The sequence below is a fragment of the Natator depressus genome, chromosome 6, assembly GCF_965152275.1.
Source record: "Natator depressus isolate rNatDep1 chromosome 6, rNatDep2.hap1, whole genome shotgun sequence".
Lineage (NCBI taxonomy): Eukaryota > Metazoa > Chordata > Testudines > Cheloniidae > Natator > Natator depressus.
This window is the reverse complement of record NC_134239.1, coordinates 5682146-5704841: the sequence shown is the minus strand read 5'-3', so window position 1 is coordinate 5704841 and position 22696 is coordinate 5682146. Positions and strand designations below refer to the sequence as shown.

General features: G+C 44.0%; 1 protein-coding gene across 1 annotated transcript in view; it reads left to right on the top strand.

Moving 5' to 3' along the window:
* LOC141988511 (interferon-induced very large GTPase 1-like) overlaps window positions 1–22622 on the top strand; it is a 41385-nt gene extending 18763 nt beyond the window's left edge. Inside the window, exon 7 of the mRNA XM_074954308.1 lies at window positions 16211–22622. Within this exon, the coding sequence (XP_074810409.1) occupies window positions 16211–20970 (4760 nt within the window). The 3' untranslated portion in view covers window positions 20971–22622. The remainder of the gene's footprint in view (window positions 1–16210) is intronic.
* The last annotated feature ends 74 nt before the right edge of the window (window positions 22623–22696 follow it).

Sequence of the window (22696 nt, the reverse complement as noted above, 5' to 3'; positions counted from 1 at the left end):
GTCCTATCATCAGAGGTTAAGGAGAATAATTTTTCTCCCTCCTCCTTGTACCTTTTAGGTACTTAAAAAATGTTATCATGTCCCCTCTCAGTCTTCTCTTTTCCAGACTAAACAAACCCAGTTTCTTTCAGTTTTCCCTCATAGGTCATGTTTTCTAGACCTTTAATCATTTTTGTTGTTCTTCTCTGGACTGTCTCCACTTTGTCCACATCTTTCCTGAAATGTGGTGCCCAGAACTGGACACAATACTCCAGCTGAGGCCTAATCAGCGCAGATTAGAGCGGAAGAATTACTTCTCATGTCTTGCTTACAACATTCCTACTAATACATCCCAGAATTATGTTTGCTTTTCTTTTGCAACAGCATTACACTGTTGACTCATATTTAGCTTGTGGTCCACTATGACCCCTAGATCCCTTTCTGCAGTACTTTTTTCCTAGGCAGTCATTTCCCATTTTGTATGTGTGTGTCTGATTTTTCCTTTCTAACTGGAGTACTTTGCATTTGTCCTTACTGAATATCATCCTATTTACCTCAGACCATTTCTCCAATTTGTCCAGATAATTTTTAATTTTCATCCTATCCTCCAAAGCACTTGCAACCCCTCCCAGCTTGGTATTGTCCGCAAACTTTATAAGTGTGCTCTCTATGCCATGATCTAAATAATTGATGAAGACATTGGAAAGAACCAGACCCAGAACTGATCCCTGCGGAACCCCACTCATGCCCTTCCAACATGACTATGAACCATTGATAACTACTCTCTGGGAATGGTTATCCAACCAGTTATGGACCCACCTTGTAGTAGCTCCATCTAGATTGTAGTTCCCTAGTTTCTTAATGAGAAGGTCATGCAAGACTGTGTCAAAAGCCTTACTAAAGTCTAGATATACCACATCTGTAGTTGCCTGGGTTGCCTTTCTTTCCCTTTTTACAGATATGCACAGAATGTGCTCTTTTCCAGTCTTCTGGAATCTTCTCTGTCTTCCATGACTTTTCCAAGATAAAGTTTGAAAAGTTTCATAGTGTCACCTCTCAAGGTTTCCCAGGGAGGTGCAGACCACTGTGGAAGATCTCTGGTGTGAAGGATCTAAACACTTTGCTGAGTGCACTGATGAGTCCCTTCATTCATTCAAAAATTCCAGAGCAACCTTGTGTTCACTCAGCGTCTATAAATCAGTGCTGCAGAGAAGACTGGGTAGATATCCACCTACTCTGAGATCTCGAACCCCACATTTCACCCCTCCAGAGCATTATGATCCACAATGCAGGCAACAGAGACCTCCTCCCAAAATGCAGACATCAGCGCAGGTGACTATGCCCCACCCATCCGCCTCCAAACAACAATTTTGAAAATTTGATTGAGGCCCCAGAATGTCTCCTCCTGATCCAGATGGTGCAACCATCCGCATTACTACATCAGTCTGGTGACGGTTTGACCTCGTTCCACCCTACGTAGTGACAAATCACCTCTGACAAGTAGGTATTAAAAATAATCAAGAATGGGTATTCGATTCTGTTCCTCTCTCTCCCACCCACCCTCCCCTCTGCTTCCCTCTTGAGGGACTATCATGAATATAAATGGAAAGGTAAACACCTTTAAAATCCCTCCTGGCCAGAGGAAAAACCCTTTCACCACTGTTAAGAAGCTAGGATAACCTCTCTGGCACCTGACCAAAATGACCAATGAGGAGACAAGATACTTTCAAAGCTGGAGGTGGAGAGAAACAAAGGTTCTCTCTGTCTGTGTGATGCTTTTGCTGGGAACAGAACAGGAATGGAGTCTTAGAACTTAGTAAGTAATCTAGCTAGATATGCATTAGATTCTGTTTTCTTTAAATGGCTGAGAAAATAAGCTGTGCTGAATGGAATGGATATTCCTGTCTTTGTGTCTTTTTGTAACTTAAGGTTTTGCCTAGAGGGATTCTCTATGTTTTGAATCTGATTACCCTGTAAGGTATTTACCATCCTGATTTTACAGAGGTGATTCTTTTACTTGTTCTTCTATTAAAATTCTTCTTTTAAGAACCTGATTGCTTTTTCATTGTTCTTAAGATCCAAAGGTTTGGGTCTGTGTTCACCTATGCAAATTGGTGAGGATTTTTATCAAGCCTTCCCCAGGAAAGGGGGTGTAGGGTTTGGGGAGGATTTGGGGGGGAAAGATGTTTCCAAGCGGGCTCTTTCCCTGTTATATATTTGTTAGAGGCTTGGTGGTGGCAGCAATAAAGTCCAAGGGAAAAAGGAAAATAGTTTGTACCTTGGGGAAGTTTTAACCTAAGCTGGTAAAAAATAAGCTTTGGGGGTTTTCATGCAGGTCCCCACATCTGTACCCTAGAGTTCAGAGTGGGGAAGGAACCTTGACAGGGACCCTTCTCACAAGCACCTTCTCCGAGAAGAAATAAACCACCTTCTGTGACTGGGAGCTGTGAAACTGGTCCAATTCTAGCACAGAGGGAAAGGCTTTTATTCCCACTATTTTCTAATCCAAAAGAAATCCAGTGGGGGGAGACCTATTCTAGACTTTGGAACCTCAACAAGTTTATCAAACTACAGCGGTTCAAGATGGTCACACTATCAACAGTAATCCCAGCACTGGGACAGGGGGACTGGTTCTCGGCCCTCGTCCTCCAAGATGCATACTTCCATATTATCACACACCCTTCCCACAGGAGGTTCCTCAGATTTGTTCTGGGGTCTGACCATTATCAATACAAGGTACTACCCTTTGGCCTTTCTACAGTACACACAGTATTTTCCAAAGTCCTGGCAGTGGTGGTAATACACCTCCGCAAACAAGGAATTATAATATTCCCATACCTAGAATACTGCCTCATCAAGGCCCCATCCACAGTCAACACGCTCAAAGCCATAAGAAAAATGATGGACCCTTTCTTGAGACTCTGCTTCCAGATAAACATACAAAAATCAGCACTGACCCCAGCATAACGACTGGAGTTTATTGGAGCCAAACTCGATGTGATAGAGGCGAGAGCCTTCCTCCCAGCTCACAGATTTTTCTGCAATAATCAGTCTCATCTTCACTGTGAGGACCAGCCCATAGATCTCTGCCACAACTTTCTTACAGTTGCTTGGTCATATGGCAGTGACCACGTTCATGAGAAAACATGCCAGATTACATATGTGGTGCCTCCAGGGATGGCTATGCACAGTGTACGTACCCCACAGACACAGCCTTAACAAATTTCTCTCGCTAACACTCAAAGTCAAGGACTCATTAGACTGGTGGACACAATCCCAGAATGTCTGCATGGGGGTTCTCTTCCTACAACCACCACCATCCTTGCTACTGAAGACCGACACCTCAGTACTCGGTTAGGAAGTGCATCGACAGACCTACAGAGTACAGGACAAGTGGTCCCTTCGGAATCCACATTGCACATCAACCTCCTAGAATTACATGCAGTCCGCAATGCATGCCTACAATTTCTATCAATAATCAGACAGAAGACCATAAGAATAATGACAGACAACATCGCCTGCATGTTTCATATCAACAGACAGGGCAGAGTGAGGTCTCAATCCCTGTGTACAGAAGCACTAAAATTGTGGAACTGGTGCATCCAACATGGCATCAACATCTCTGCCACATGCCTACCTGGACACCAGAACATCACAGCAGACTCACTGAGCAGGAGGTTCTCACAAGAAGACTAGTGGGAGACAGACACAAGACCCATACAGCACATATTCGGCCACTGGGGATTCCCAGACATAGATCTCTTTGCCACACCCAAAAATGCCAAATGCCCACACATCTGCTCAAGAGCAGGTCTGGGTTACCAGTCTCTGGGGGACGCCCTCCTCATTACAAGGGATGCACCTCTCCTCTGTACCTTTCCACCCTTCTCCCTACTACTCAAAGTGCTTCACAAGATACAAGTGGAATGAGCCAGAGTCATTCTCATAGCCCCAACATGGCCATGACACATATGGTATCCTTACCTCTTACACATGGCAGTCTGTCCACCAATCACCCTGCAGTTGACTCCACATCTCCTCTCACAGGATGCAGGTCAAATTGTCCATCCAAATCTAAAACTTCTCCATCTGAAGGCATGGCTCCTTCATGGTTCCAGTATACGGAGAGGGTCTGTTCGCAAAAGGTAAAGGAGAATATTGTAATTAGCAGTCATTCGACACACGCTACACTTACCTACATAAATGGAAAAGATTCTGGACTTGGTGCGACACCAAACATGTCTCAGCAATTAGTGCTACTTTACCACTTATCCTGGATTACATCCTAGAGCTAAAAAGATCAGTGTTATCCACAAGCTTCATTTGTGTATATCTGGCCGCCTGTCAAGGTTCCTTCCCCACTCTGAACTCTAGAGTACAGATGTGGGGACCTGCATGAAAACCTCCTAAGCTTACTTTTACCAGCTTAGGTTAAAACTTCCCCAAGGTACAAATTATTTTACCCTTGGATTTCCACTGCCACCACCAAACATTATCTGGGTTCCTGAGAAAAACGTAGTTTGGACACATCTTTCCCCCCCAAATCCCCCCAACCTTTGCACCCCACTTCCTGGGAAAGGTTTGGTAAAAATCCTCACCAATTTGCATAGGTGACCACAGACCCAAACCCTTGGATCTTAGAACAATGAAAAAGCATTCAGTTTCCTTACAAGAAGACTTTTAATAGAAGTAAAAAAAAAAAAAAGAATCACGTCTGTAAAATCAGGATGGTAAATACCTTACAGGGTAATTAGATTCAAAACATAGAGAATCCCTCTAGGCAAAACCTTAAGTTACAAAAAGACACACAGACAGGAATAGTCATTCTATTCAGCACAGCTCTTTTCTCAGCCATTTAAAGAAATCATAATCTAACACATACCTAGCTAGATTACTTACTAAGTTCTAAGACTCCATTCCTCTTCTGTCCCCGGCCAAAGCATCACACAGACAGACACAGACCCTTTGTTTTTCTCCCTCCTCCCAGCTTTTGAAAGTATCTTGTCTCCTCATTGGTCATTTTGGTCAGGTGCCAGTGAGGTTACCTTTAGCTTCCTAACCCTTTACAGGTAAGAGGATTTTTCCTCTGGCCAGGAGGGATTTTAAAGGGGTTTACCCTTCCCTTTATATTTATGACACTGCCATTACCGCATTCCACTCCAAGACAGAGGATCATTTGGCATTTACCCACCCAATGACAAAAAGATTCCTTAAGGGCCTTCAAAACCTTTACCCTGAAGTAGGAGACCCCACCCCACCTTGAGATCTCAGCCTAGTTTTACACCGTCTTACCAGCCCTCAGTTTGAACCTATGGTGACCTACTCTTACATGCATCTATCCATGAAAATGGTTTTCTCATAGCCATCATATCAGCCCAATGGGTAGGCGAAATAGGTGTCCTCTTAGCATACCCCTGTACACACTTTCTTACAAAGATACGGTCATTTTATGATCATACCCAAAGTTCTTACCCATGTTACCATCCTCTTTCCATCTAAATCAACCTATTCACCTTCTCTCCTTCTCCCCTAAACCACATGGCAGCCAGCATGAGGCCACGCTACACACCTCAGATATCAGACAATCACTAGCCTTTTACCTTGACAGAACAAAATCATTCAGACAGTTACCACGTTTCTTACTCTCTATTGCTGAAAGATCAAAGGAATCGGCCATATCCAAACAATGTGTTTCAAAATGGATTTTGGAGTGCATCCACCTTTGCTACTGACAACACAAACTTCGGCCCCCACCTGGAACTTGGATGCATTCCACTCACTTGCTGTCCACCTCGATAGCTTTTCTAAATAACGTGCTGATTACAGGCATTGCAAGGCAGCCAACTGGGTGTCCAGGACACCTTCAGTCAACATTACACAATCACCCACAACATGGCATCAGTAAACGTCACTCTGAAGCCCCAGCCTTCTGAAGACCCAGCTCCACTATCTGCCCTTCTCCCCTCTGCTTTAGAGTTCAAACATAGACTCTGAGATAGAGAAGGAACCGAGGACTGAGGGCAATTGGACTGCACAGAGCTAGAGCAGTCACTCACAGCATGAGATGGGGAGGAACTACTGAAGATCTCAGATCTCAGGTGCAGGGACATTACTGCACCTACAGTGGAGCACCCATAGGGACACACATCTCGAAGAACCTCAGTTACTGCACAGGGTGAGTAATGCTCTCATCAGAAGAGTTAGGGGCAGATTCTGATTCCTTTCCTCACAGGAGGTAGTACCTTTTCTCCTCACATGGTCCCACTGATTTCAATGAAACTGTGAGCAGAGAGGAACTACTCAACATGGACAAGGTGGCAAAAGCTGGCTCCTGGTGATTTGCACTGACTGGTTCAAAAAGAGAAATTGAGAAGAGGAAATAAAGGGCTAGATGGTGTCCTGGCCTACCCACCCAGTGCGGGGAGGAAAGGACCTTGGGCCCATGAAAGCTGGTGGGAGAGGAATGGTTGGAGACATGGCTCTGTTCTCTCTCACGCTGAACCTGTCAGCCAGCACAGCTGAGCTATCGTGGGGTTCTGGTAATTTGCTGCTGGTAGAGGCCAGCCATAATTACTGTCTCCCAACAGAACGAGGGCAAAGCAGGAGGGGAGCTGTGCCCTAACCCTTGTCTAGACTTAGAAAAAGGTGTATGTTCAAATTAAGGTAGCTACCTAAAGTTAGCAAACCTCATTAAAAACACCATTTGCCACCTGGTGGAGCTGCAGTTACATACCTTTTAAAATGTGATAACTGATTGGGGTCAACCTAGGGCCAAGTGCAGACTAGATGTTTTCCTCTTGTAATGGGAGTTAATTGGTTGCCAATTAATTTGAGTTAACAAACATGATCATAAGTAGTAATGTAGACCACCCACAAATGTTTCATTAAGATATAAACATTTGTTTCTGTTTCATATGCTGTGTGCTGGACAATAGCAAGAGGGGACTCTAGCCTCAGTCCTGGTCTATGCTTAAAATTTAGATTGCCCTAGCTACATTGTTTGGGTGTGTGAAAAATTCCCACCCCCGAGTGCTATAGTTAAGCCAACCTAACTCCCAATGCAGACGTGGCGAGGTAACCAAGCTCCCACTGCTCAGGGTGGTGGATTACCTACATCAACCGAAAAACCCCTTGCATCAACATAGGACGTGTCTGTAGTACTCAGTGTGGACATGGCCTGAGTAAACTCTACTGGCACTTTATAAAAGCAGCTGTTTGCTAAACTGCAGTAGGAGCAGCTCTGTGATCTTGCCACGTGCACATAAAATGACTCCAAACTCTGCCCTCCTGCAATCTGTTGCCCTCTCTCCAAGTTCCAAGCAAGTTGCTCCATCTTTCCTTTTAATAACTATTCTGTTATTGTTCTGTCTTTTCCAGGAGAGTTTCATTACCAGCCGGGACCAGAGGTTACTAGTACGTAGTCCACCACAGGTGTATGGCCCTTATCACCCTAGCATTGTGGCTGGTTAGGCCTCACATTTTTTTTTCTTTTCTTTTCGGGCTGAAATTATCTACTGAATTTCAACCAAATTTATGAAAAGTTTCAGTGACCCCAAAAATGCACCTGGCTGCTGTTTAGCGAAGGTTGTCAGGGGGCTGGGTGGCTCATGCAGGTCAATATCATATGGCAGAACCCCAGAAAAGCACCTGGCTGCTGTTGAGCCTCTGGAGCTCAGTGCATGAGTCTCTACTGCATGAGCTAAAAGCCACATGGCTCTTAGCTAAGGCTGTACCAGACTCATTAATCTCTCGCTAAGTGGTCTCGGTGCCACTAGATGGGACAGAACACCACACCCAGCAGGTGTGTGGGTTACAACAGGAATAAGTGCAAATCCTTGGTTTAACTGAAGATTTTCTAACTACTACAAGGCTGTTGATCGACTTTGTGCTAGTTTCAACAAGTGTAATGATGCCTCTTTTTGGCAGGTGTGCTAAATCCTTCTTCAGCAGGTCCACCAGGGCTACTGGGTCTCTGTTTCAGTAATCTCCTGGGCTGCACATGGGGGTCTCTTTCTAACTTCAGCCTGCCCTTCAGCTGCCCATCCTCCTGAAATATGTCTTTATAGTCTGTGATAATGCTGGAGAGGGCCCGCAGTGACTATTCTCCTTCCTCGCTCACGTTGAGGATATTCTGGTGTTTGTACACTGCATGACATTGACACACAGGAGTACCACCCACTACTGGGCAACAGGGCAGTGCAAGCCATGAGTCTGATCACAGTACAGACTCCATGCTGGCTTGGCAACTACAGGGTTAATGGAGAACTGACTACCTGCTCAGCTGGGGCTGATTGATGGCCTTGCAGCAGCTGTAAGGGTAAAAGGGCTGTAAGGCAGAAGGGTGGGACGACTACTAGACACACAGACAGATAGTGGAAATAGAGAGAAGGTCCCTTCAGCAAGCTGGCAAGGAACTGCCAGGGAAGTCGGCCTTCCAGGGAGGGAGAACCAGGTGAGAGGCTGGGGAAAGCCTACAAAGGAGGAGAGGTAGGAAGTAGCTCAAGGAGCATCAAGGGATTGGGAGGAACTCTTTCTAGCCTCTTCAAACCAGGGCCTTGAGCTGGAACCACAGGAGTGGGCAGGCCTGGGTTCCCCTACATTGCAGAGACTCATGCAGCAGAAGGAGCAATCAAGACTTCGGAGCTAAAAGGCTCTAGACACACAGGGCCTAGAACTGCGTAAACACGCTCCTCCCCCACCCTGCCCCGCCAGAGCCATTGGACTCCTGGCTTTTTATTACTCTGAAAGGGCTGAGACTAGAAAGGATCTGGCCAGAGGGCTGGAGTCATAACAAGGGATTGATAAAAAAAAAAGAGGCGTACTGGTGGCACCTTAGAGACTAACCAATTTATTTGAAAATAAGCTTTCGTGAACTACAGCTCACTTCATTGGATGCATTTAGTGGAAAACACAGTGAGGACATATATATACACACAGAGAACAAAACCAAAAAAACAAACCTGTAAGGAGAGTGATCAATTAAGATGAGCTATTGCCAGCAGGAGAGCGGGATGGGGGGAGGGAGAGAGGGGGGGAAACTTTTTGTAGTGATAATCAAGGTGAGCCATTTCCAGCAGTTAACAGGAACGATAGAGGAACAGTGGGGCGGGGGGGGGGGGGGGGGGAAGAAATAAACAAACATGGGGAAATAGTTTTACTTTGTATAATGACCCATCCATTCAAAGTCTCTATTCAAGCCTAAGTTAATTGTATCCAGTTTGCAAATTAATTCCAATTCGGCAGTCTCTTGTTGGAGTCTGTTTCTGAAGTGTTTTTGTTGTAATATAGCGACTTTCATGTCTGTAATCGCATGACCAGAGAGATTGAAGTGTTCTCCGACTGGTTCATGAATGTTATAATTCTTGACATCTGATTTGTGTCCATTTATTCTTTTACGTAGAGACTGTCCAGTTTGGCCAATGTACATGGCAGAGGGGCATTGCTGGCACATGATGGCATATATCACATTGGTAGATGTGGAGGTGAACGAGCCTCTGATAGTGTGGCTGATGTGATTAGGCCCTATGATGGTGTCCCCTGAATAGATATATGGACACAGTTGGCAACGGGCTTTGTTGCAAGGATAGGTTCCTGGGTTAGTGGTTCTGTTGTGTGGTGTGTGGCTGCTGGTGAGTATTTGCATCAGGTTGGGGGGCTGTCTGTAGGCAAGGACTGGCCTGTCTCCCAAGATTTGTGAGAGTGATGGGTCGTCCCTCAGGTTAGGTTGTAGATCCTTGATGATGCATTGGAGAGGTTTTAGTTGGGGGCTGAAGGTGATGGCTAGTGGCGTTCTGTTATTGTCTTTGTTAGGCCTGTCCTCTAGTAGGTGACTTCTGGGTACTCTTCTGGCTCTGTCAATTTGTTTCTTCACTTCAGCAGGTGGGTATTGTAGTTGTAAGAATGCTTGATAGAGATCTTGTAGGTGTTTGTCCCTGTCTGAGGGGTTGGAGCAAATGCGGTTGTATCGTAGAGCTTGGCTGTAGACAATGGATCGTGTGGTGTGGTCTGGGTGAAAGCTGGAGGCATGTAGGTAGGAATAGCCATCAGTAGGTTTCCGGTATAGGGTGGTGTTTATGTGACCATCGCTTATTAGCACCGTAGTGTCCAGGAAGTGGATCTCTTGTGTGGACTGGTCCAGGCTGAGGTTGATGGTGGGATGGAAATTGTTGAAATCATGGTGGAATTCCTCAAGGGCTACTTTTCCATGGGTCCAGATGACAAAGATGTCATCAATATAGCGCAAGTAGAGTAGGGGCAATAGGGGACGAGAGATGAGAAAGCGTTGTTCTATGTCAGCCATAAAAATGTTTGCATACTGAGGGGCCATGTGGGTACCCATAGCAGTGCCGCTGATTTGAAGGTATACGTTGTCCCCAAATGTGAAATAGTTATGGGTAAGGACAAAGTCACAAAGTTCAGCCACCAGGTTAGCCGTGACATTATCGGGGACAGTGTTCTTGACGGCTTGTAGTCCATCTTTGTGTGGAATGTTGGTGTAGAGGGCTTCTACATCCATAGTGGCCAGGATGGTGTTTTCAGGAAGATCACCGACGGATTGTAGTTTCCTCAAGAAGTCAGTGGTGTCTCGAAGATAGCTGGGAGTGCTGGTAGCGTAGGGCCTGAGGAGGGAGTCTACATAGCCAGACAATCCTGCTGTCAGGATGCCAATGCCTGAGGTGATGGGGTGTCCAGGATTTCCAGGTTTATGGATCTTGGGTAGCAAATAGAATACCCCTGGTCGGGGTTCCAGGGGTGTGTCTGTGCGGATTTGTTCTTGTGCTTTTTCAGGGAGTTTCTTGAGCAAATGCTGTAGTTTCTTTTGGTAACTCTCAGTGGGATCAGAGGGTAATGGCTTGTAGAAAGTGGTGTTAGAGAGCTGCCGGGCAGCCTCTTGTTCATATTCTGAACTATTCACGATGACGACAGCACCTCCTTTGTCAGCCTTTTTGATTATGATGTCAGAGTTGTTTCTGAGGCTGTGGATGGCATTGTGTTCTGCACGGCTGAGGTTATGGGGCAAGTGATGCTGCTTTTCCACAATTTCAGCCCATGCACTTCGGCGGAAGCGCTCTATGTAGAAGTCCAGTCTGTTGTTTCGACCTTTAGGAGGAGTCCACCTAGAATCCTTCTTTTTGTAGTGTTGGTAGGAAGGTCTCTGTGGATTAGTATGTTGTTCAGAGGTGTGTTGGAAATATTCCTTGAGTCAGAGACATCGAAAATAGGATTCTAGGTCACCGCAGAACTGTATCATGTTCGTGAGGGTGGAGGGGCAAAAGCAGAGGCCCCAAGAGAGGACAGATTCTTCTGCTGGGCTAAGAGTATAGTTGGATAGATTGACAATATTGCTGGTTGGGTTAAGGGAACCATTGCTGTGGCCTCTTGTGGCACGTAGTAGTTTAGATAATTTAGTGTCTTTTTTCTTTTGTAGAGAAGCAAAGTGTGTGTTGTAAATGGCTTGTCTAGTTTTTGTAAAGTCCAGCCATGAGGAGGTTTGTGTGGAAGGTTGGTTTTTTATGAGAGTATGCAGTTTTGAGAGCTCATTCTTAATCTTTCCCTGTTTGCTGTAGAGGATGTTGATCAGGTGGTTCCGCAGTTTCTTTGAGAGCGTGTGGCACAAGCTGTCAGCATAGTCTGTGTGGTATGTAGCTTGTAATGGATTTTTTACCTTCAGTCCTTTTGGTGTGATGTCCATCTGTCTGCATTTGGAAAGGAAGATGATGTCTGTCTGTATCTGTACGAGTTTTTTCATGAAGTTGATAGATTTCCACTCCATACGGCTAAATGCAATGTCTTAAATGATTGATCGTGTGTAGGGGGAAACTGAATCAGGTTTGGTGTAAAATCCCACATGGCTGCACGATGAGCCAACAGGTGAAGGTAGCTCTACACAGATAACTACTACTAACTCCAGGCAATAGAGTCTCTTAGTTCACAGGCTTCTTATCGACAGCTTGCATTTCACACTGGCCTGAGAATGGTTTTATTGAACAGCATCAGCACTTGGTCACATTTCTTGGGTCTGCTATTGCTACTTATGAGTTTTAATGGGGTTAAATTGCAGTTTGTGCCACAATCCAGATGAAATCAAATTGGCCATGGATTTAACAGTAGCGTTACAAATATTGCAGCTGAAAGGCTGGCAACATCCTTCTGTGGCATATATAGATTCATAGATTTAAAGGCCAGATAAGATCATTGTGATCATCTAGTCTATCTTCATCCATAACACAAGCCATAGCACTTCCCTAAATTAATTCTTATCAAGTCCAAAAGTTCTTGTGAACAAGAGTAGATCTTTTAGAAAAACATCCAAACTTGATTTAAAAAAAAAAAAAGTCAGTGATGGAGAATCCATCACAACCCTTGGGAAGTTATCCAGTGGTTAAATACCCTGTCTTAAAAAATTGCACCTTATTTCTAGTCGGAAATTATCTAGCTTTAACTTCCAGCCATTGGATCTTGTTATACCTTTGTCTGCTAGATGAAAAAGCCCTCTACTATCAAATTTCTGTAGGTTGTTCTTTTCTTGTTCCATATCAAGTCATGAAGTCCCATACCAAGTCACCTGTGATAATCATATCAAGCCAGGAAGTTCAAGAATGAATTCAGTGACTCTTACAGGGTCTTTTGTAAAGGCTTGACCAAGGAGTCAATTCTGAAGAGCATCACTTTCCTTACAATATTGCATTCAAAAGCATGGGCAGGTTTGAAAGCCTGATCTTCGCACATCTTGCAGGCTAGATATATCTTGGTCCCAGGCTGGATATATCTTGGTCCCATCTCTATAGTTTAGCCTTCCTGCAGGGTACCCTGTCTGCACTCTCGCGATTGTGGGGATGTTATTTTCTGAGATGCTTTGGTATCAGAGGACCCTTTATCTTTTGGATAAAAGGATCTTTTATTTCAGCTAATATTTTCCTTGATAGGGTGTCAATGTCCTCAATCATTGTCATCGGCACCTGAATTTCCGATCTTCCAGTTTTGGACAGTTATCAGCTATCTCACTCCCGTATGTGTCAACATGTGATGGAATCCATTCCAAAGTTAATTTATTGCCTCTCTCTGATCCTCCAAACCTCTTTATGAATTGCATTGATGATAGCATTCTGGTTTCTTCTAAAGGAACTGAGGATCGACACCTGTCAACAAAGATCACAACGCTGGCCTCTATTTCTGCTCTGTTTATTTCTTGTGGTGCCATGAGTATGTTCTCCACTAGGGTCCTGGATGAAGACGTTCTTCATCCACAGCCACCATTCTTAAAGGATTTATTTGATGAACCATCAGTGTACACATGAATTTGTTTGCCTTGTGACTGATACTGTTCAATGGGCTTTTCTACAATTTTCTTCAGGGTGGCCAACTCCGTGTGTTCCTTTGAGCAAGGTTCCCAAAGGGAGAGATATTTATTAAAGTAAATAGATTCATGTGGAGGGATTAGTGGGTGTACATGTTGCTTCACACACTCTACCCTCATAGCATCATCAAGTGATTCTGTTTCTCCAGTAGCCTTTGCGCACTTCTGGAAACAAGATGATCTTTTCAGCCTTAATTTGGTTTTTGAGTTTCTGAACAGACCTGAACAGTGATGACATTCAGATAGGGAATGAGATAATTTCCATACCAAAATAGCTATTCTTCTCTATGATTCTCAAGTGGTTGAACATCAAACTCTTTTTACAAATTGCTGTTGGAGTGGATCTTACACCTCCAGTTAGTGTGTGAATTGCAGATGACTGCACAACATTGATCTTGGCAAGGTTACTGAGAGCACTATGTGACCAGACAGGTAAGAGTTATTCAAGTATTGGATGAGATATTGAGCAGCATGTTGTTTTCAGTGTTCAAACATGTGAACCCCAGTTGGTACCTGCAATACATTATAGAAGAGCCAATCTCTTCTTTGCTTTGGCTGCCAACTTTTTGACCTGTGGTCCAAACATGACTACAGTGTCAATGTCACTCTAAGGTATAGCAGATTTTTCTCAACAGCAATACCTTCTCCAGCCAGTGTGAATATTGGACTGTAGTTGAACCTCCTATAATTATGGTAAAATAGGTGGACTTTGTTTTTGCTGGATTGAGCTTGAATTTATGTTGCGTTGCCCATCTAGTTACGATTTCTAAGTCCTCATTCAATCCATTCTCCATATATCTTTTTCAAGACCCATGGTATGAAGTGCAACATCATCTGCATGGGTGTATTCAAATCATTTCAGGTAGTCTGACAGACCAGAGGAGAGCAGCAAAAAAAAAAAAAAAAAAAACACACCAGGACTTAATACTGAGCCCTGAAGAAATCCTGGCCTCGGCGCCCTTGTCTTTGAAGGAGTATTACTTAATCTTAGTGGGTTTTTTTTCTGTATGGTAGGAAACCTCTTATCCAGAGGTGCATTTTACCAAACTCCCATCTCACTGCCTATTATGCCAGACTCCATTAAATGTTGCACTGAGTTTAAAACAGACTCCTGTTGATGACTGCGGTGGCTTTTTCTGGAAGCCATTGATAAGAGGCTGCCAGAAGGCCACCAGCAAGTCTGTAATTGAGTGCAAAGGCCCATAAGCCATTTGGGTAGGTTCTACCTTTCCTTCTTTTAGAAGCCACCATAGAAGCCTTGACTGTACTGTTCTTTCCATTATATTGCAAAGGAGACTGGTTAAAGATATAAGCCAATAGCTGCCTGGAAAAGAGGGATCCTTGCTGGATTTAAGAGAAACAGTAACTGTTGATTTCCATCAATTTAGGTACCTTCCTTTTTTATCCTTGAGTAATTTCTGATGTCCAACAACCTGGCTCTAGCCTTCTTCCCAAAGTGCTTTAGCTCATGGTCATAGATGGGGTCCAGCCCAGGGGAATTGCTTGGTTCAAGTTTCTCTATTGCATCTTCTAGCTCATGTATGAGAAAGATCTCTCTGAAGCCATGGTACTGAATTTTATAGGCACATATTTAAATTATCTTCGCCTTTCCTCCTAAATACTCCATCTTGCATGTTTTTGCAATGGCTCTATCCTCATCACCATATATGAGCCTGGTCATCTTGGCATAATGTTCGAACAGTGTACTCACAGACTTTGTCATCTAATGCCTCTACACCTCTAGTGTTCAAGATATTGGTGTTATTTAAATTATACGCCTTTGTCTGTTTGTTCTCAATTTGCTTCAATATCATCCATCAATCTTTTCCTCTGTGAGGTTCCAGTCTTAATAAACTAAGCCAGCCCTTTGTTCAAGCAACTATTTACAGAGCTGCAGCACTTGGAGCTTAGCATTTGAGCCATGTGCACACAGACTGACCTGCTGGTGCTTTCTCCATACTCTTCCCTCCTGCAACTTGTGACCCTCCCTCTAAGTTCCATGCTGGTTGCTACAATTTCTAGTCATCATTCAGCCTTTGTAACATTTGTGGATCTGTCTCCTGGGTAGAATATGCTGCTAGTGTGGGCCAGTAAGCTGACTACATATTCATCCTCACTTTCTGCCCTAGTGTGATGTACTGAGAAGAAAAGTGGTGACAAGAACACCATCAGGTGGAGTAGTAAACAAGGGAGGTGGAAAGAAGGAAGAATTTATGCATTCCCTGAAGGACTGCCTGCATTGCAACTGAGCAGAGCTGGATGAATAATTGTTTTTTTGGTTTGGTGGTGGTTCCAAAAAAAAAAATTAAAAAACAATATTTAGTTTGCGTCAAACCAAATCTAAAATATTTTGAAATTTTTGGTGACTCAAAAAAGTTAATTTGGGTCCTGTTTCAGAGCAGGATTTCAAACTTGGCTTTCACACATCCACTGGGCTATATGTTATGGGAGGACTGAGGGAGGGAACAGCAGCACCACCTCCTCCTTCTTCTCTGGCCATTTTATGAATGGCTGAAACCTCTCATATCAAAATTGCAATAATTTTAGGCCAACCGAAACCACATTTCTAGTTGAATACATGACCTGTCTGAAAGAATTTCTGTAGCTCTACATAAGTGTGGCATTTCAGTTAGGATGACAGAGTGTGACAGTGGGGTCAAATCTGTGAAGGTTGCACCAGATAAATGGTGCTTCAGTACTCCAGCTACACGACCCCTCTAAGTGGTTGTCACTTACAAGGAGCATGCAGACCTCCATGATTTTTGTTTAATAATTGCAATTCCTTCACATTATGGTCCTAATACCAAAGTAAAAGTTCTACCTGAAAATATTTTCAGTTTAACAAAGTGTTTATGTTGTATTACCTTTCTGCAGAGAGACCAAAAGCCCTTCAGTACATCGAGTCAAAGTTAGAAATGGAGAAATACAGAAGCAGGAAACTAAAGCTGAGAGATGTCCTGGAAATCACACCAGAAAGTCTAAAGAACTGCCCTCCTCAGACAACAGGAGATTTACCTTGGCATTTCCTCAGGAAGCTCATGGCTCTGAATGGGATGGCAAGAAGCACAAGCCTTGAGCAGAGGGCACCCACTGATCAAACACTAACTATGGACAAAGAGGAGCTGGATATTCCTGAAGATTTTTCTTTTCTCAGTGACACAGACACCAGTGATTCCCTGCACCCCCTTGATGTTCTCTGTGCCATTCTGCTTTCCTCAGACAGTTTCCTACAGCAGGAGATCCTGTCCAAAATGTCCATGTGCCAGTTTGCCCTCCCTCTGCTGCTACCCGCCCTCGACACCCCCAAGTGCACCCTACTGCTGTGGGCCATGAGGGACATTGTGCGGAAGTGGAGGCCCCACTCCCTGGCAGAGAGCAGAGGGTTCAGAGAGGAGAGCCTGGTGCTCACAGCAATGCCAACCATTTCCTTTGTGCGGATTGGGAATTGCAGCTTCTCCAAGTCCCACCTCCTCAATGAGGTTCTCAGCCCCTCCCAGCAGCACCACGATTTCTTTGTCCACCGGGACATGGAGTCTGGGAACGTCCCACGGGCAATCGCAGATGGGCTGGTTGAGATTTCCTGGTATTTCCCTGGTGGGATGGGGAATTCAGATCTTTTCCCAGAACCTGTCGCGGTTACAAATCTGCATGGAGATATTGAGTCGCATTGGGTGCAGTTTAGCTTTTTAACAGAGATCTCCTCAGCAGTGTTCATAGTTACTGAGAGCATCAGTGAGAGAGAATATGCGCTGTTATCATCTCTGCAGGGATCAGCCACTAAATACTACTTCATCTTCAATAATCAGGCTGGGAAAGCCAAGGAAACACTGGAATTCCTGAAAAAGTTAGTACCAGTGCTGAAACTGAACAAGTCACATATGCTGTGGAAAGGAGGTACCACAAATAAGGCACAATTTGTAAAAGTTCTGCAGTCTGCAATAGCAGCCGTAATGAAATCTTCTCCCAAGAGAGTGAGTATAGAAGCCATGGCTGAGACAGCACATGAATTAGGCATCCAGGTAGATGAGGATAACAAGGAATGTCAGACCGCAAACACATATGCAAAGGAAATTACTGCACAAATAAAAGATGTGGCAAAGTACAAGAGGGAAAAGCTGAGACTCCAAGGGGAGACATGGAGAAACTTGGCTGAAGTGGAAAAAGAGCTGTGCCGAATGAGAAAGCAAGGAGACACCCCACTTGAGAACTATAAATCTCAGCTGAAAAAGAAAGTAATGGATTTACGTGCTCAGCAGAATAAACATGACCTTACTGATGGTTTGATTACATTTATTACTGGAATAAGACTACTACCTCCCATGGAGAAACATTACTTCCTGAAATGGATGAAGTTTGGCCTGGATCACATTGCTAGGGAGAATCTTTCTAAACTACGGGATCAATATAAAGAGAAATGCAAAAACTCAAAAGATGACCCCAAAATGTTTGCAGATTTAGACAAATTAATCTCTGCCAGTTCCTTAGGAGTGGAGCATTTCATGCGTGAGTTGGGGCAGTTTTATGAAGCGGAATGCTCAATGGTTAAAGAAGGTAAAATGGCAGAAAGCCAAAGGCAATTCACCCATCTCCCAGGCATAGCAGCTGACCTCATGCTGGAAGGGTTTCCCATGGAGATCATTGATGGAGACGTTTCCAACATCCCACTGCAGTGGGTAACAGATGTTCTGAGTCAGCTTCATGCCAAGCTGGGGGGAAGGTCCAAAATGCTGGTTCTGACGGTGCTGGGAGTACAGAGCACTGGGAAATCCACCCTCCTCAACACCATGTTCGGCCTGCAGTTTGCAGTGAGCTGTGGCCGATGTACGCGAGGAGCCTTCATGTTACTCATTAAAGTGGCAGAGGACTTTCAGCAGGAACTGGGCTCTGATTTCATCCTGGTGATAGACACAGAAGGCTTGAAAGCCCCCGAACTGGCCAAGCTGGAGGACAGTTATCAACATGACAATGAGCTGGCCACCCTGGTGATTGGACTGAGTGACATAACGATTGTTAACATGGCCATGGAGAATGCCACTGAAATGAAAGATGTTCTGCAAATTGTGGTCCATGCATTTCTCAGAATGGAGAAAATCGGGAAAAAAACCAACTGCCAGTTTGTGCATCAGAACGTCAGTGACGTGTCTGCACATGAACAAAACATGAGGGACAGGAAACACCTCCTGGAACAGTTGAATGAAATGACCAAAGCTGCAGCAAACATGGAAAAGAAATGCAAGGAGATGAAATTTTCTGATATTATGGATTATGATCTGGAAAAACACAATTGGTACATTCCTGCTTTGTGGCACGGAGTCCCCCCCATGGCTCCAGTGAATTTGGGATACAGTCAAAAGGTTTATGAATTAAAGAAATATTTGTTTGAATTTCTGAAAGATTGTTCACAAGAGAGAACTCCCAATGACATTCCCCAATTTCTTGAATGGGTGAGGAGCCTGTGGAATGCTGTAAAACATGAGAACTTCATTTTCAGCTTTAGAAACAGCCTTGTTGCTGAAGCCTATAACCAGCTGTCTGTGAAGTATGCAGAGTGGGAATGGGGTTTCCAGAAGGAGATACATTTCTGGGTATCTGAAAAGGAAACTTTCATCCAAAATCAGCCACCGGATAAACTAGACACTAGTGTTTCAATCAGACTAAAGAGTGAGGCACAGGAAAAACTGAGGCAAGAAGCAGAGAAGATTTTGAATAATTTACAACAGTATTTTGAAAGTGGAGCAGCAAATCTGCGCCTGATAGAAAAGTACAAAGAAGATTTTAGAAGAAGTGCCAATAGTCTCAGGAATGAACTGGAGAGTTATTCATTCAGCAAGTGGCAAGAAGCGATTCATATTAAAAAAGGCCAACACAAAACAGACTCTGTCCTGTCAGAGTACAAGAGAAAAATTGAAGAGAAAGTGGATGGGCTTCTGAACCATTGCAGGAAAAGCAACTGCAAATTAAATAATGATGAACTGGAGAAGGAATTTGAGAACATGTGGACAGAAACATTGTCAGAATTATCACTCATTCCTTTACAGAGACGCAACATATTTGAAGATGTGGAGTTCCAGCTGAGAAGAGACCTAGCAGATAGGGGCAGTGCAGTCTGGAAGATGTTACAGGATGCCAAAAGCTTGCGTGCTTATGAAACACAAAATTTCAAAATGAAAACGGAATACTTAGACTTAAAAGTGTTCAGAGGTTACAAACTATCAATATCAGGTGTGAAAGAATTCTTGACACAGGAATGCTGGCATAAAACAGAGGCTTTAGCTAAATCCTTAATAGAAGAGTGCAATAGTTACACTGATGGAAAAGTAAATGGCAAAGCAGATTATGATGAAACTTATTGCAGAGAGTTGTTGCGGATGATTAACGAGTGGCTTCAGCAGGCTGATGTTCAAAACCTTCACACCACCGCCTGCTTTGCAGTTGACCTGAAGCTTCACGTTTTGGGGGATGCAGCTTGTGCATTTCAGACGATGCATGAAGAATTCATTAAAGAAAATGATCCTCTGCAGCGTCTGGGGAAACTGAAACCTCAGTATCTCTCCACGTTCAAAGCTCTGTACTTAGAGAAGGATGAGTGTCAGGACAGGGCCTGGAATTTCTGTGATCAGTGTCTGAGACCTGCCCTGGTGGACTACGTGAACAAGAAACTTGGGACAGAAATCGTGGATGACATTCTCAGCAGTGAACGGTCTGTTGAGTACAGCACCCGGAGTGTTTTCCAATTCTTTGTTCTGAAGCAGCTGTTGGAAGAAAATGACTTTAACAATTATGTGCAATATACAAGGAATTATGTAGATTTTATCAAAACCCGGATACAGAGACACTTGTTAATGCTCTACAAAGAGAAGGCAAGATTGGGAGATTTGGAGAAAAGGATTTTCTCCCCAATAATTAATAAACTCAGCGATGTTCTGAAATACTCCAAAGGTGAGAAGAATAAGACAGTCTCTGCCTTTTTAGACAACTTGTGTGAAAAGCTGCAGCAGGATCTAGTCATTCCCAGGGATAGCTTAGAAGTGATACTGTTTAAAAACACAGCAAGTGCAGACCAATTTTCAGCTTTTATAGAACAGTTTATTCCTGACCTGGAAAAACAAGTTTTATCCAAATTTGAAAAGCTGGAAATTGAGTTGAAACTCCCAAAACTTGCAGTGAAGCCCCAGGATGAAATCTTCAAGCGAGTGTTTGGCTGTGGGAAGCAGTGTCCATTCTGTAAAGTCCCCTGTGAAGCAGGAGCTCCTGCGCATGACGAGCATTTTGCTTCAGTGCACCGACCTGAAGGATTAGGGGCATATCGGTGGAATAAGACAAGAATACTTGTCTCTGATATATGCTCCTCTTCTGTGGCTTCCAATAACACATTCAGATGTTCGGAGACAAAAGGGGAGTTTCATCCTTATAAAGATTATCGCAAATTTTTTCCAGACTGGCTTATCCAGCCAGATCTCAGTATCAAAGCTTCCGATTACTGGAAGTTTGTTTTCAAGGAATTCAATCACCAGTTTGCTAAGGAGTTTGATGCTCTCCCTGCCGATCTCCCTGAGGACTGGGGTGAAATAACCAAAGAACAGGCACTGGAGGGCCTAAAGGAAGCCTTTAGATTGAAATCAAAAACAGGCTGAGAAACTCTTTTGTGAATGGAGAGTTACAGAAGTTAATTTCTATTAAATATAATGTTGATTCTCTTTTAATATCAGACACAGGTTGCAGCTTCCAAACAGATAAAGAAACAATGCTATTTCACGTTTCACATCACATCACATTTCACATCACATATCGATGTATGGCAAAATTAAAGAAGGAGGGAAAGACCCAGATGTGGAGATTCTGCACCTCTGTCTTAAGGAGCAAATCGCCAAAATCCCAATTTGTCCTCACCACTGCATTTTGCTGATACAGTGGTACCATCCAGTGAGCTGCAAACCTTTCCCACATGACTGTTCCCTCCCAGAGCCCCCGAATACCAACCATCCACTTCTGCTACTTAAAGGAACAATATCCTGTGCTTTTATGGCTAATCTGACACCAAACAGCCTGGCCCTGATGCTCGCCTTCTCTGGGGTAACACATGGATGGGGAAAAGTACTTCAGAAACACCAATGAGGGAGGTTTGCAGCATAATGTAATGGGGAAGGGAGGGATGCAGCCGGCAACCCCAAAAGACCCTGAAGTTTCAAAGGGAATCCCCACAAACCCAACAGACACTGAGGCTCCATGGGAAACCCACCCCATCCCTGGGAATGGTCTTTCCCTCTGCTCTGCTCACTGCCCCGCACACATCTCTCATCCAGGGCAGTGAGGCTAAGAAGCCATGGTGCATTGGCTATTCGCCCTGTGATTGCCTGCTACCCTTCTGCATGGGGGTGCTGTGAGGAGAAGCCAGGGAAGGCAGTTAGTGGTGCTAAGAAATCTGTGGTCCCAGCTGGAAGGTCACATACTGCCATTTTGGCTAATACTTGCCTGGGTTTCCTCCCCCCTGCTCGCATGGCATGGTTTGGCCCAGCTCTGTCTGTAAGATCCAAATGGATCCTTCTGGATGAAAGTGTCTATAAAGATGTGAATGAACATTTCAGTAATTCCTGTTGTATCCAAACATGATTTTAAAATCGCTTTAAGTGAGCTGTGACAGCCAAGGCTGAGCTTCACTGCCCTGACTTTCACTGATGTATAAATGCCGATAATTTGACTATTTACTGTCCTACGATTTTTGCCTGATCTCATTTGCTTTTTAGCCAGATACTGTATAAGCCCCAGTTCAGGCCAACCAGGAGCTTCATAAAATGAAATTGTAAAATGCCATGTTTGACTGATGTTGATTTATTTTGTGTATAAATGATCAAGAATTGTCAAAAAAAATTAAATGAGAAATGGTTTACAGGAGAGTGAGATGAGGTTTTGAGAGAGGAGCATCCTGAGTACAATTTTTTTTCCTATTGATTTTCTGTGAATAAATGTTGCCCCAGGTAGCTGCCATAGATAAAGTTTAAAACTGATCTGTGTATATTTTTATTCTCCTTTTGAGGATAACATGGATAAAAGAGACATTTAAGTGCGCATTGTTAGACAAATATGTACGTGTGCCCACAAGATATATAGCGCAGCCCTCCACATTTCTGTCTAGCCCCCCTCAGTTCCCACCATGGGGAAGAGGCTGCCCCTGTACATCTGTACTGAGCTTTGCTGGCTATTGATGAGAGAAATTTTCTCCATTTACACTGGGGGGATGGGTGAGGAAGGGAAGTGGTGGATGCTGCCCTCTCCAAGGGATAAAAAAAAGCCTAGAAATGTCACTTTTTGGCCAGGCATGCAACGCCCTTACACTCCGCTTGGTGCCATTTCTCTGTCTGT